General features: G+C 42.8%; 1 protein-coding gene across 1 annotated transcript in view; it reads right to left on the minus strand.

The window, feature by feature from the left end:
• Positions 1-541: 541 nt before the first annotated feature.
• The window catches only part of ACOT9 (acyl-CoA thioesterase 9), a 45,875-nt gene continuing 33,250 nt past the window's right edge, over positions 542-13,166 (minus strand). Inside the window, 7 exon segments of the mRNA XM_019523926.1 lie at positions 542-3,958; positions 4,211-4,361; positions 4,557-4,644; positions 5,624-5,709; positions 7,388-7,478; positions 9,655-9,766; positions 12,769-12,836. Of these exon segments, the coding sequence (XP_019379471.1) occupies positions 3,870-3,958; positions 4,211-4,361; positions 4,557-4,644; positions 5,624-5,709; positions 7,388-7,478; positions 9,655-9,766; positions 12,769-12,836 (685 nt within the window). The 3' untranslated portion in view covers positions 542-3,869.

A 13,166-nucleotide genomic window follows, 5' to 3' on the forward strand; every position in this document is an offset into this window, starting at 1 on the left:
CCCCCTCCCAGACCTACGCACTGGGATTGTGCCCACTCTACCCCCATGCCCACCTATTCGCACCTGCTGGGTTCAGGCCACAGCAACGAGCATCAGAGCCAGGGGCCTGATGCTACACCCACCCTGTCCCCCACACTGGGATCAGGTCCCTGATGTACTGCATATGGCCCAGGGCTCCCCATGGGTGCAAGAATTTGGCAGTAAGGACAGTGCCACTGTCCCCCCCCCACCACAGCCAAGCCTTTTAGACCCATGGGGAGTCCCACAGGCCAGCTGGGGCCTAAGGGCTAGGGATTAAGCACCCCTGGTTTAGAGAGAGGTAGTTTGCCATGGTTTAGTCTGGGATGATCCTGCCTTGAGGAGGGGGCTGGACAAGATGACCCTGTGAGGTCCCTTTGTGAGGTCCCTTCCAGGCCTACTTCCCTGTGATCTAACCAGAAGGATCTGTGAATATGTACCACTGAAAATACCAAGTGAGCCAGCTGCAAGTCACTTTCCCTTTGTCACTGGAACAAGTGAAGTAAGTGGACACACAAAGCTGTATTTCAAAGAGTTTATTTGTTAACTAGTGTGACTGTTCAGATACTTTTACATTACTCTGATTGGGATACATCCTTAGTTCTCGATGAACTCTACAAATGTGCTCGTCTTCCACTACTATGCACCTTGTTCTGTTTGATGGTTTGGTTTCTCTGTCTTGGCCACTGCTGATGATGTCCTTAAGACTACAAAAACAAAATCTACACAAAAGGGGTGCAGTTGGAAAGGAGGCAAACTTTATTTATAGTTGGATACAAAAATGAGGATACAGTATTGGGTAGCCAGTTAAACTCATTACTAAACGTAATAGAGAAAGACACAGTGCCAGCACTGGATTGCAAGCAGGGAGCTAGATAGCTCTCAATCCACAGCTCTAGTACTTACATTTCTGGAAAGCCAGAAGTTTGCCTGACCATTTGATCCTGCCCGGCTTCAGCTTCCAACCCTAGGTTCTTCTTATGCTTTTCTCCACTTGTGTCATAAGAAACCAGTCTCTCTCTCCATTACATATACACTGTAACCAAGTCATCCACTAATATTTTGGTGGGCTGAACAGACTGAGCTCCACTCTCACTACAGGGAGTCTTTTCCAGTCTCTGAATCATTTGTATGGTTCTCTTGTCAAAAGTTTTTTGTTTGGTTGACTTACTTGTCCATAAAAATGACTCAACCTTTTCAGTCGTTACCTTCAAGGCTAGTCCCCTGTTCTGTGGCAATGGCTGCATTTCTTAGTCCTAGATGCAATACATTTCAACTCAAGTTCTTATAACGCTTTTTTTTTTGTTTGTTTGTTTGGCTTGGACCCAGATTACCAAGCAATCAGTCCAACTCTACATGATTGTTTTCTTCATCACCGTTTACTGTTCCACTAATCTTTGGGTCATCCACAAATGGAAACAGCAGAGTTGTATCAACTTCAGGATCACTGACTAAAGTGTTGAACAGCAGAGCCTAGGACCCCACTAGCAGCAGCAGCAGGGGTGTGTGCTGGGGGCAGACAGGGGATGAGAAACGCAATGCATTTTGGGATGCTGGAGAACTGACAACCCACACAGATGGACAGTGGAACAAAACAATACAATCAGTACCTGCTCCCTGGTATTATTCTGTCACACTTGGGAGCATTTCATCTCACCTGTATATCTATAGGTAGCCTTTTGAAATGTCTGTGTAATGTTTCAGATACCCTCGGGCACAGGCCAGGATTTGCAACCCAGCCATCGCAGCAGGCTGCCAATCCCCTACTGTAAATCTAGCCATCCGTGCTCTGTACTGACAGCTGCTCTCTCAGCACATCATAACGAAGCCTCCCCAAAAAAGACGTGCTGGCATTTGGACGGGCTAATTCAGCAGCACATTTTGGGGGAAACATTATTAGAGGGCAACAGAGCAACCCTCTACACAAAGCAAGGAGGGCTGGGATAGCAAGAGGAGATAAGCTGGCTCCTGGTAAAACAGCAGAATGGATCTGGCAGCTGAACAGCAGCAGGGCATCAGAACACCATTAATAAAACACAGAAGAGATCAGACCTTCATAAGCCAGAGCCAATCTCTTGGCAAGCCGGGCCTTGCCCTGAGGTTGCTGAACCCTACCCACCCTTCCTTCCGCCCGACTTCAGACTAACATGACTAACCACCTCTGGTTTTGTCTGTACCCAAACTGCACATCTCCATAAAAGAAAAAAAAAAAAACCTCCTTTTCCCTTTCGTGGCAACATTATTTAAAAAAAAGAGGACTCTAAGCTACCTTCCATCTTCCTCAACACACAGCCTGTCATTGGTCACAACCTAATCTAGGTCTATCCCTGTGATCCATTCACCACTCTTATTTCTCTCTAAAACTTAAGCAGGTTTTTGAGTCCTCTTCACACTGGAAAACTGCTCCGTATTTCACGTGGACATAATATTCTTTCTGCTGTTTGTAGTAAAAGCTATACAATGTTATTATGTCATTATGACCAAGCACAGATCTATTCTATAGCCGAGGATTCCGTCTTCTAGCAACAGAGGTCAATAGACTTCATGTGTGTTGGAACCTGTCTGGGCCTGAGAATACTGCTATTTCCCCAACCCCACTAACTGATCCAAGAGCTGTTCAACAGATTCGTTAGGCCCTACAGAGAGAGATCAATGCTGTTCTAAGAGGCCTTCACACAGGCTTTATCTGTTGCAGTACACATTCTGCTTTAAAGCGCCTTGCCCACTCCCTTGATATTTACTTAGGAATCTGCCTCATGTGCCATCATGCCTTTGCCTCATGCCATTATTTAGCATTACAAAGCTAAATAAAAGAGTGCATGTGCACAAAAAGAAGAGTGGGATCCTGTGTACAGGGGTACAAACTTCACATCTGGCAAAATCATTTTGTGGGGGGTGAAAGAGAGTCGGAAGTCGTCCTCGAAAAGGAATAGGAAACACACAACATCAGACTCCTACAGCAGGGCTCTGCAATTACCTTACAAAATTCTGTCTGATGAAAGATGCACATGCAACAAAATGTACCCATCGTGCCACCGTCCTGTTGTTGAGAAGTGTCCTTGAGAACCTACAAGGAGGCTGAATGCGACTTGGACAAGAACTTGAGTCAGGTACAGGTATACAAATAAAACAACAGGATTACACTTGCAGCCCTCATTTTGGAGAGCTTTCCTGTATCAGGGAAACAAGTAGGAAGAATCAAAGGTGATAGCGAAGCAAAAGATAAAAATGGTGGCATTTTGACAGTATCCTTTTAAAGTTTTGACCAATAATTCTCAAACAGTTGACAAGCATCCTGGGGTGACTAAGATCCTTTTAAGGGTGTTGCAGGTATGAGCAGATAAGCAGATAAACGAAGCAGACAAGTACAGGCTCAGGCTTGTCCCTGCTTATACAAACCCCTACCTGCACTACCAGGCTTCTCTGCACAGAGTAAGCATTGTAATATATAAATTAGTTTTTGAAACTGGGTGCCATAATTTATAGGATTTATGGAGGGGACTATGAGTCCAAAAAAGATTGAGAACCACTGTTCTAAACTATGTTTTCACCCTTCTATAGCAATATGAAAACTGGCTTTAAAAGCTGTGCATCTTAGCTATGGAAGTTTTAATGGGATGGGACTGCAGAAGGGGTCAGGGGGCAGAAAGAAGCACTACGCTATCAAAATGCCTCTCCAGCTAGAGGTATAAATAGCAGTAAATGATTTTCATTTTGTATATGCCTGATGAATTCCAGATTATTACATTCATAATCAAACTGCTTCAAAGGGCAGGAATGCCAACACCAACATGTTGCATGCATGAAGCATGAAGTCTTTGGTGATGGCTCCTCCAAAAGGTAGCCTTTTGCTAGGCTGCTGCAGGGGCATTCATTGCTTCTCTGGTTCCCTTCATGGTTGCATCGAAATGTCGCTTCCCATCCAAATACAACATGGACTCTGAAACAACAGGAAGAAAGAAAAGCTAGACACATTAGAAGCTCAATACCAGGCAACAACTCAAGAGATCAAGCAATCTGAAAAGTATTAATAATAATAGCAAGATGCATAATACAGCAGGAAGGGGCATACAGATTTCTACTGATTAGAGATGGTCAGTTAAGTGTGGCCCCACAAGCAAGAGAAGGACAGGTCTCCCTTTTCCCAGGAGAGGGATACTATTTAATTCAATGCATTAACATTGCCACCTACCACCATATGTTTTTGGCACAATCTGAGGAACCTCATTTTCTGACATAAATGTGAAATGGAAGATGTTGGTTGTCTTGTGTTCCTTGGTGTCTGTGTCATAAACCTCACTGTGTACTCTTATCTGGATATAGTTTTTTTCTGTATAACAAACCTATTAGATAGTAAAAGCAGAAGTTACAGTTATTAAATTACCTTGGATACTAAATAATCAAGTGACTTTACTCCACTGCCTAACACTACAGATCACTGTCTCCTTCACAGCTCATTGTTCATCACCAGCAACTGATACTAAAAGGCACAAAGTAAAATATAGACTTTACAGCTCTGAAGAGAAACCAACTCCTACCTGGGCAGAAAGTAATAATAAGGATCCAATCTCTACTGGTCTCTGAAACATGATGTCATCTACAGACACAATGAAAGGTCTCGAACCTCTGGGAAGAAAGACAAAAACTGTAATCAAAAGCATCTCATGTCTCAGCACAGCCTGAAGCAATTGCATCTCGTGTCTTTACTAAAGGATGCAGCTGAAATTGAGACACTTAAATACATAAAAAGGAACTGTTTGAGAATAATACCAGGGCACCAAGAAGAAAATAACCTGAGGGAACATCTTGCCCCTCTGTACTGACAAACTCTTAAGCTACAGTGTTGGTCATCTTTTTCTTCTCACAGGCTAAGTGACACTGTATCAGAGAGCCAAAAAGCACAGTAATACACCACTTACAGCAAAAATGTCTAGATCTCACCACTTAGACCCCAATCCTGCAAATGCTTACAAACACGTTTAAAGTACATGCATAACTGCACAGACATCAGCAGGGCTGCTCACATGCTTACAATTACAAATGTATGTAAATGTTGGCAGGACTGTGAGCCCAGTCAGGTTTTCTAAGAGCAAGTGACAAGAAGGTAAAATTCAGAAGTTGCACATTACACAAACTATAACAAGATCCAATACCTAAAAGAACTCACACTTGACATTTTTAACCAGTATGTACATCTCAAGAAGCTAGTCGTAATAGCTCAGAGAGGTACATTAAAGATAAAACAGATTCCATCAGTTGCATATTTTCCTGGATGGCAGCATCATCTTTAAAATCAAAGTTCTAGAATCAAGAATGCAAAGTTAAAAGTTCTTGGTGAAAACAAAAGGTGTACGTCCTGTTAATCATGCTAGGGGGAACAATCTACTGTAACAGTTACTGTGCAGCCCAATACAATGCACATCCCACAGTTTAGAATAGCCGTTTGAAATTCCAGAACTTTCCCACTGTCTGGAGGACATGCATTCCGGATTCACTGCTCAACTGTTACATTTATAATTCGGCTTCCCCCTGCCGCATTGATTAAATGCATACAAAACATTCTAGGACTACAAAAGTAGGAATGCAGTGCAAGACTGTGACTCACCCATAACTGCAGGCAGTAGCCCATCCCAGCTCAAATGCTTTTCTCATCAGAAAACCACCAAAGATCCTATTGAAAACGTTCCGCTCCTTTATTTAGAAACACAAGCACAATCAGCAAATGGACAGAAACACACACATATGCACTCTCAGTCTGGGAGTGAATCCTGTCATATTCATCTGCATCCTGTTATAATATACATAGCATATGTATATAAATTGAGTATCTGTGAGACGTAAAGCGCTATTAAAACATATACAAAATTAAAATGACTCTGCCTACTTAGTTCAGATAGCCATAGCCCACATAACTCAACACATAAAATAAACCCATAAAAACTAAAAGCCCATCTTCAATGCTTTATGGAGTGATCTCAACCTGTGGCTGGAATTGTACACCTGTTGAGCCCTGCAACTAAGTGCTAGTAACCTTTGGGCTTACATCACACAAATTCTGTGCCCAGCTCCTGTATGCGCATGCTATTTTAAGAGAGAGGTCACAAAGGACGAAGAAGAGACATTAATAGAACCACTACTGTTCCTGGAGAGAACATTCAAAAGAAAAGAATAAGACTCCAATGTCTTTGGGGCGGGAACTGCTTCACTGTTTTATAAAGCGCAGAGTATATTTTAGAGCACTGTAAAATAATAAGCAGGCATATCGCTTTATTATGAAACTCTAAAAAAAAGCAAACTAATCACAGCTGCACCTCTGGGCTTCTTTACACATGTTCCAGGGAGCAGTTTAATTGCAGAGACTCCAGAACTGTTCTAATTAAAGCACCCGCAGCACCTCACATATTCAGAGTTCCCGCACTTCAAAATGGCGGTGGGAGTGCCTTAACTAAAGCTTGTTCATCAAACTTTAATTAAAAACACCTCCACTGCCATTTTGAAGCACTGGGACACTGAATATATGAGACGCAGAGGCTGCTATGACACACCAATTAGCATGCTCCAGCAGATTTGATTAACTGAGTCTGCTCTGACACACTGTAAATACAGGGCATCAGAGCAGCACCCCCACATATCTACAGGTACCCTCTGTGACTCCAAGAGCCAAGCTGATCACTGATTTAGGGCTTAGACTAATTCCCATTAACATTAATGGAAAAATAAAAAGTGTGGCTCAGGCCTGACTTCATCTGCAGTTTGTCAGGCCTGATCCTATACAGTTTCACTGATTAAGAGAACTGCTTTGTTTCTAAGCTAGTACTGAAGTTACTCAAACCTTTATAATTACGATGTCACTATGAAATCTGTTCAGCATATAGTAATGTTCCCAAGTAACAAAACGGGTTTTTTAAAATATTTTTTCCTACTATATCTTGAACAGCATATTTGTTTTTATCTAATCTGTGCTGTGGTTTCGTATTGATTTTTTAAGGGAAAACACCAGCTTTCTGCATCTTTTCTGAAGTTTACTGCATCTTTTCAAGAGTGTTATTTAAGTATCGTAAGTTTTAAAGAAGCTAGTCAATTAAAAATTAACAAACTCTTACTGGAGAGGAGACACTACAAGAAAACACCAGCTCTACAGATCATCCTGTCTCACCTGGGGAAGACTAAGTGTCAAAAGGACCAGTCTAAAAAGGCCAAGAAATACATTTAAGCCTTTAAATTTACATGATCTTAATGCCAACTATACTTAAATCTTTAAGTGCAAAAAGAAAGTCGAAGTGTAATGTCTTCAATCCATCAATGTCAAAATATATTCCCTGATTTATTCATTATGATTTCAGCAATGCATCGGTCCTCTTTGAAATACCTGGGGATGACAGATTTGCAGGCCCTTTAGTTTCGCATCCTCCATCCACACTGAATTAGGTGGTAGCACACGGCTCCGAAAACTTACTGTCCTGCGGAAACAAAGAACACAAAAAATACATTCAGTATCCTAATCTAACAGCACTCAACAAGCTACAAATGCAAACTCAAAACTATACTTGTAAACTTCATGCATGCACACACACTGGTACTCAAGTGACACTAGAAGTACCAGTGGCAGTACTGCATGCTATTTCTAACAGACCTTGAAACCATAATCAAGTGTGATGTTCTGACTTATTACTACACAGGGAACAGGCTAAAGTCCTGGTCTTTCAAACACTTCTGCTCAAGTCTACTCCGTGTTTGAGCATGTCAGTGGGATTACTGTGATTTCAACGAGATACGTGCATAAGCATTTGTAGCATTAGAGCTAAAGAGGGGCCACTTAAGCATGCCAAAGCCCAAACCAACAAAGCAGTGAATGTGAAATACTTACAGCATCTCAAAAAAACAGACTCTCTCAGCAACCTCATTAAGCCCTTTACCTTTCTTATAGGTTATAATGGGAGACCAGATGCCAAGTCAATCCACTGTATGCTTTCAATTAAATCAAGGCATGGAGAAAGAGTGCCTAAGACACCCTGCTATGGATCCAGTGCCATAAAGTCAATCCTCACTCTGGCCTGGTGCCAAAGGCTACTGCCCCCAGTAGACCCAGATGTAAGTGGGCACCAGAGATTTGGGCTAGGAAGTCAAAGGCAACTGGATGTGATGACTCCTTTGTATGCTTCTAGCTATGCTAACTGGTATGCCTTAACCATGCTAAGCAGAAAGGCCCTGAGGGTCAGGGAGACTGTTGAGGATTGTTTCTACTTCACTCATACAGCTTATGTTAGCAAACCTGTCCAGGGCAGTGGTGCTCAATGTTTTTGGTCCCACAGGCCAGATGAATGGCGTGGAGCCAGTCTGCAGGTCAAATCAGACCTTGTACACCAAGATTGGGCTGATGCTGTGTCCACATGCCTGGATCAGGCCTATGCATGCTGTTCACCCAGTCCCACATCTCAGAATCAGGCCCTAGGATCCCACATTGCCTCCTCTTGGCCCCAAGTGCTGGGATCGGAGCCCCACACTGCCTCTCCACCCAGCCCCACGTGCCACCACTCACTTTGCAATCAAGCCCTGTGCACCTGATATAGTGCCCAGGGCCATGGCTCACAGAGCTCCCCGATGTACTCTGGAGAGCCAAGCAGGTCAGCTGACCCAGCACCAGAGGCCAGTTGAGCAGCCATGCTCTAAGGTATTCATCCAGGTATCTAATGATTTTTAATGGAATAAATGGCTAAATCCACTACAGAGCTGTGAAACTTGCAGCCACGGAACATTACTCATTTTGAAGAGAAATGCTTTGGCAGCTTCTAGAATCAGTAACAGAAATCCTTTCATGTTGTTTCTAGAGACATTTCAGGATTTCCCTGAGCACTGTTCTTGTTAACAAAGTTCAAAATGGCTGCGTGAAGGCTGAATTCTTCTCCTGCTATTCCAGAAAACTTACAAATAGAACCCTAATAAAAATATAAGTATAAGAAAATATCTCCCTTACCCATTTCTATCTTTTCATTGTCTCTCTCGCTTGACTTTCTGTATCTTACTTTCCTGTAGTCTTCCCAGAATCTGTGTTCACTTCAGATTAAACATATTACTAATGATAGAAGAGTTATATATTTCAGCTTTCTCTCTCCCTCCATTACTATTGTTTCAGTTCTACTACAGCTTTCCAATGTTTCCATTTTTTCAGAATATTTGCCCTATCATATTTAATTCTTTCACTCTGGTATTCTTGCCTACATACCTTCCAGCATCAGATTTTTCCAGTCATGTCAAAATCTGTAAAAAGAGCTAACATTCACCTGTCCACAAAAAGATGCTGCCTAAAATACATGTACAATGTAGCAGTTTAGCCAGGGAAGACCTTTTCCCTATAGGATTCTGCCAACTATTAAGGCACAAAACTTATGTGCAGAGCAAATGCTCCAAGAGTCACATCAAGGTTAAAATTAAGAAATAGATTAGTTACATCAAACAGCACTACAAGTGCTTTGTGCTTGTATACATGGTACAACCAACAACATCAAGTGATGTTCAAGTGATGAGATGGACAAATAAAGAATCTCTAATCCTTCTAGTTACCTATCCTTACAAGCACGCACTCAACTGACACATTACCATCCCTTCTTGCAAACACCTAGAATTCTTCTTACTTGCCTCGTATCCAATGTATTAAGGAACATGTTGTGGACAATGTTTCTTTCTTCTGCAGTAGGAGCCATTTTCAGTAAGGATGTAGTGCTGAAATCTGTCCTCTATATCTTGTTCACTACAGAACACAAAAAAAAAAAAAATATCACAGCTTGACAAAAAGAAACAGTGCTGCTTAGTTTTGAGTTGTTTGAATCTGCTCCTCCCTCCATTTTGTAATTCTTTAGCAGATTAAGAGATTTTTGTATTCAGAGTCTCTTGGACTAAGCCTTACACTACACTGGAAATTAGTGCGTGTGAAATAAAGAAAAAAATCTGCCCTATTGAAATCATTGGGAATTTTGCAGCTGACTTCAATGGGGCCAGGATTTCACCCATTCAAGTGCTTTATTTTGAAACGGTCGCTTCAGAGAAATGCTGTTAGAGTGTGTTGGGTTCTTCAATGAAGCAATGGGCTAGGGAATGCAACCTCAGACCAAGGAATACTAACAAGGGCAAAAGAGCTGAACAGAACAAAGGGCATGTAATAGGACCGTGTGAAGCTTTCAGTGCTGATTCGAGTCAGAGGAGATTTGGCCTGATTTGGTGGCCGAATCTCCAAATCTGAATCGAACTTGGGAGACTAATAAAAAGGTCCGAATCGATTCAGAAAAGATCCAGAGAACTTCAGAGATTCTGGCAGTCCCCACTTACCGCCACAGGGAGCTGGACCCGGACTCCGTGCCAGTAAGTAGGGGAGCGAGTGGGGCCAGGACCATGGGGGGACCCTTGCCAGGCCCCAGCCCCCGGAGCACTCCCCTGCCCACTCTCCCAGCCCCATCAATGGCTGCCCTGCCTGGCCTCAGCTCCGGGCTCTTTAAAAAAAAGAGCCCCGCACTCGCCAGCTGCTGCAGCAGCCATCGGGGCTTCTGGGGACTCTTGGCAGAGCGCTCCCCATGCAGCATGGGGCATTGGGGATCACATCCCACCCCCTGCCTGGCAGAAGCCAGTGTGTGAAGGGCTTTTAAAAGACCCGGGACACTGGGGCCAGGTGGGGCAGCCACTGACAGGGCTGGGACAGCAGGCAGGGGATGGGGCCTGTTTCATTCGGAGATGCGGCCAATTCAGTGGTAGCCAAATCTCTGAATCAGACTCCGCCGAATCGATTTGGGACAGCAATTCAAATCACCAAATTGAATCACTGTCCCCCAAATCAGCCAAATCCAAAGCGAATACTAGCCGCTTCGCACAGGCCTAGTGTGCAACTCCTCTGCTTCTTGAATCACTGAAACTATAATACTCTAAAATGTACTGAATATGCGATAGATTTCTTTCAAAAGAATAATACTTCTAAGACGCTTTTGGTGTTTTGTGCGTTTTCACCTTTGAAGGTAAACAAAAAATTAACTTAAAACAAAATGCCCACAGCTGTTCACCAGAACTTGTGCCTTAAAGCTTAAGTTGTGGTTTTTTACTGTGATGACTTCATAATGCATGCCATCAGAGACACCAGGGATTTGTGATGTATACACGTAATATGAACAATAACCTGCTCTATATCTCACGTCAAATGGCATGGAAGTGACTTAGGATATAAAGAGACCAGCAAATTGGGCCTCAAACTCATAGATTATAGAGTCAGAAGGTACCCAATGGATCATCGTGTCCTACCCCCTGCCCCTAACAGGAAAGAGGACCGAGGTCAGACGACCCCAGCCAGGTGACTGTCTAGCCTCCTCTTGAAGACCTCCAAGTTAGGTGATAGTATCACCTCTCTTGGAAGCCCATTCCAGACTCTGGCCACCCTTACTGTAAAAAATGTCTTCCTAATGTCTAACCTAAATCTACTCTCCACTAGTTTGCACCCACTATTCCTAGTTACTGCCTGGGGCACTCTGGTAAACAGCACATCACCAATTCCCTGCTGTCCTCCCCTGATAAACTTAGAGGCGGCTACAAGGTCACCCCTCAGCCATCTTTTGTAAAGGCTGAAGAGATCCAGATCTCTCAACCTCCCCTTGTAGGGTCTTTCACGGAGATCACTAATCATGCGAGTAGCCCTCCTCTGAACCCTCTCCAGATTCTCTGCATCTCTCTTGAAGTGCGGCACCCAAAACTGAAGACAGTACTCCAACTGCAGCCTGACCAATGCCGCATAGAGGGGGAGCATGACCTCCCATGGTCTGTTGGTCATGCATCTGCTAATACACGACAAGGTGCAATTGGCTTTGTTGATGGCCTTGTTACACTGCCAGCCCGTTCATCTTGGGAGTCAACTAGTTCTCCAAGATCTAGCTCACCCTCCGAGCTGCTGAAGAGGTCATCCCCCAACCTGTAGGTATGCTGGGGATTCCTCCTACCTACCTTACATTTATCTTTCTTGAACTGAATCCTATTTCGTTTCACCCACTGATCCAATCTGTCCAGGTCTGCCTGTATCTGCTCCCTACTCTCCAGTGTATTAACTTTGTCTCATAACTTGGTATCATCTGGAGGACCCCACTGCCCACCTCCTTACAGGCCAAGAACAACCCATCCACCACCAAAAAAAGGCATCTTCCCTAACCAGGAATAGAACCCAGGCTGTGAAAGCACCAAATCATGACCACTAGATCACTAGGGAACTCAGCACTTAACATGAGACTTGACAACATACTTAACATTACGTATGTTTAAATGCTATCCTGAGAAAGCTTTAATGACTCCATATTACGGCACAATATTAAATTACGTTATGTGCCAAGATTCAAATGAGAGAGACAAGGCAAGATGTAAAAGTTCAGGAAGCACAGAACTAAATGTTTGGGTTTTGCTTGTTTGTTTGAATTACAAAACAACATGCTTCCTTATTCTCAGACTAGGTTCAGCACTCAGTGTACCAGTGTCATATTAAAACAGAAATAACCATAGATGGGCCTGAACAAAACCCTGCATCTGAACATTTATACATTTGGAGGATGTAAAAGGAGACGTATTTCAAAAATCAGATCCCTCTCCAAGAATTCTACCACACCTGTGAGATGAAAGTAATATTTTTTCCCCCCAAATAAATTAATAGCAAATCCTGGTAATAGAATTTCTGAATTCCATTCTTTCCCAGTTAATCACACTACCACAAAGAACACAGACATTATTACTTACATGCTCCTTGCTTGAACACTTCTTCCTCCTTTGGGCCGTCAGGAATTAACGGATTAACAAATGCTGGCCTGCAGATGTGAATAATTTTAAAAGTTATACACTTTACAGGTTCGGTAGAAACATAAGGGTAGAGATCAGTAGACATCCTTTTGTTTCTATTAACATACACCCTATGCAAACAAAAAAAAAGACACCTTTATAAAACTGAAAGCTATATTGGTTGGTATATATCCTATATTGGTTGGAAAGCTATATATCCTGTTGGTGCCCTACAGAATATGGAATATCATACGTTATTGCTCAACAGACGATATAGTAATTAAAGAAGACTCCCTCGTATAATCATAATCCTGTTAAGAAGCATTAATGTAACTAAAGCCTTCATACAAGAGTTTTAA

Source organism: Gavialis gangeticus, unplaced genomic scaffold, assembly GCF_001723915.1.
Source record: "Gavialis gangeticus isolate Ggan-Ray unplaced genomic scaffold, GavGan_comp1, whole genome shotgun sequence".
NCBI lineage: Eukaryota > Metazoa > Chordata > Crocodylia > Gavialidae > Gavialis > Gavialis gangeticus.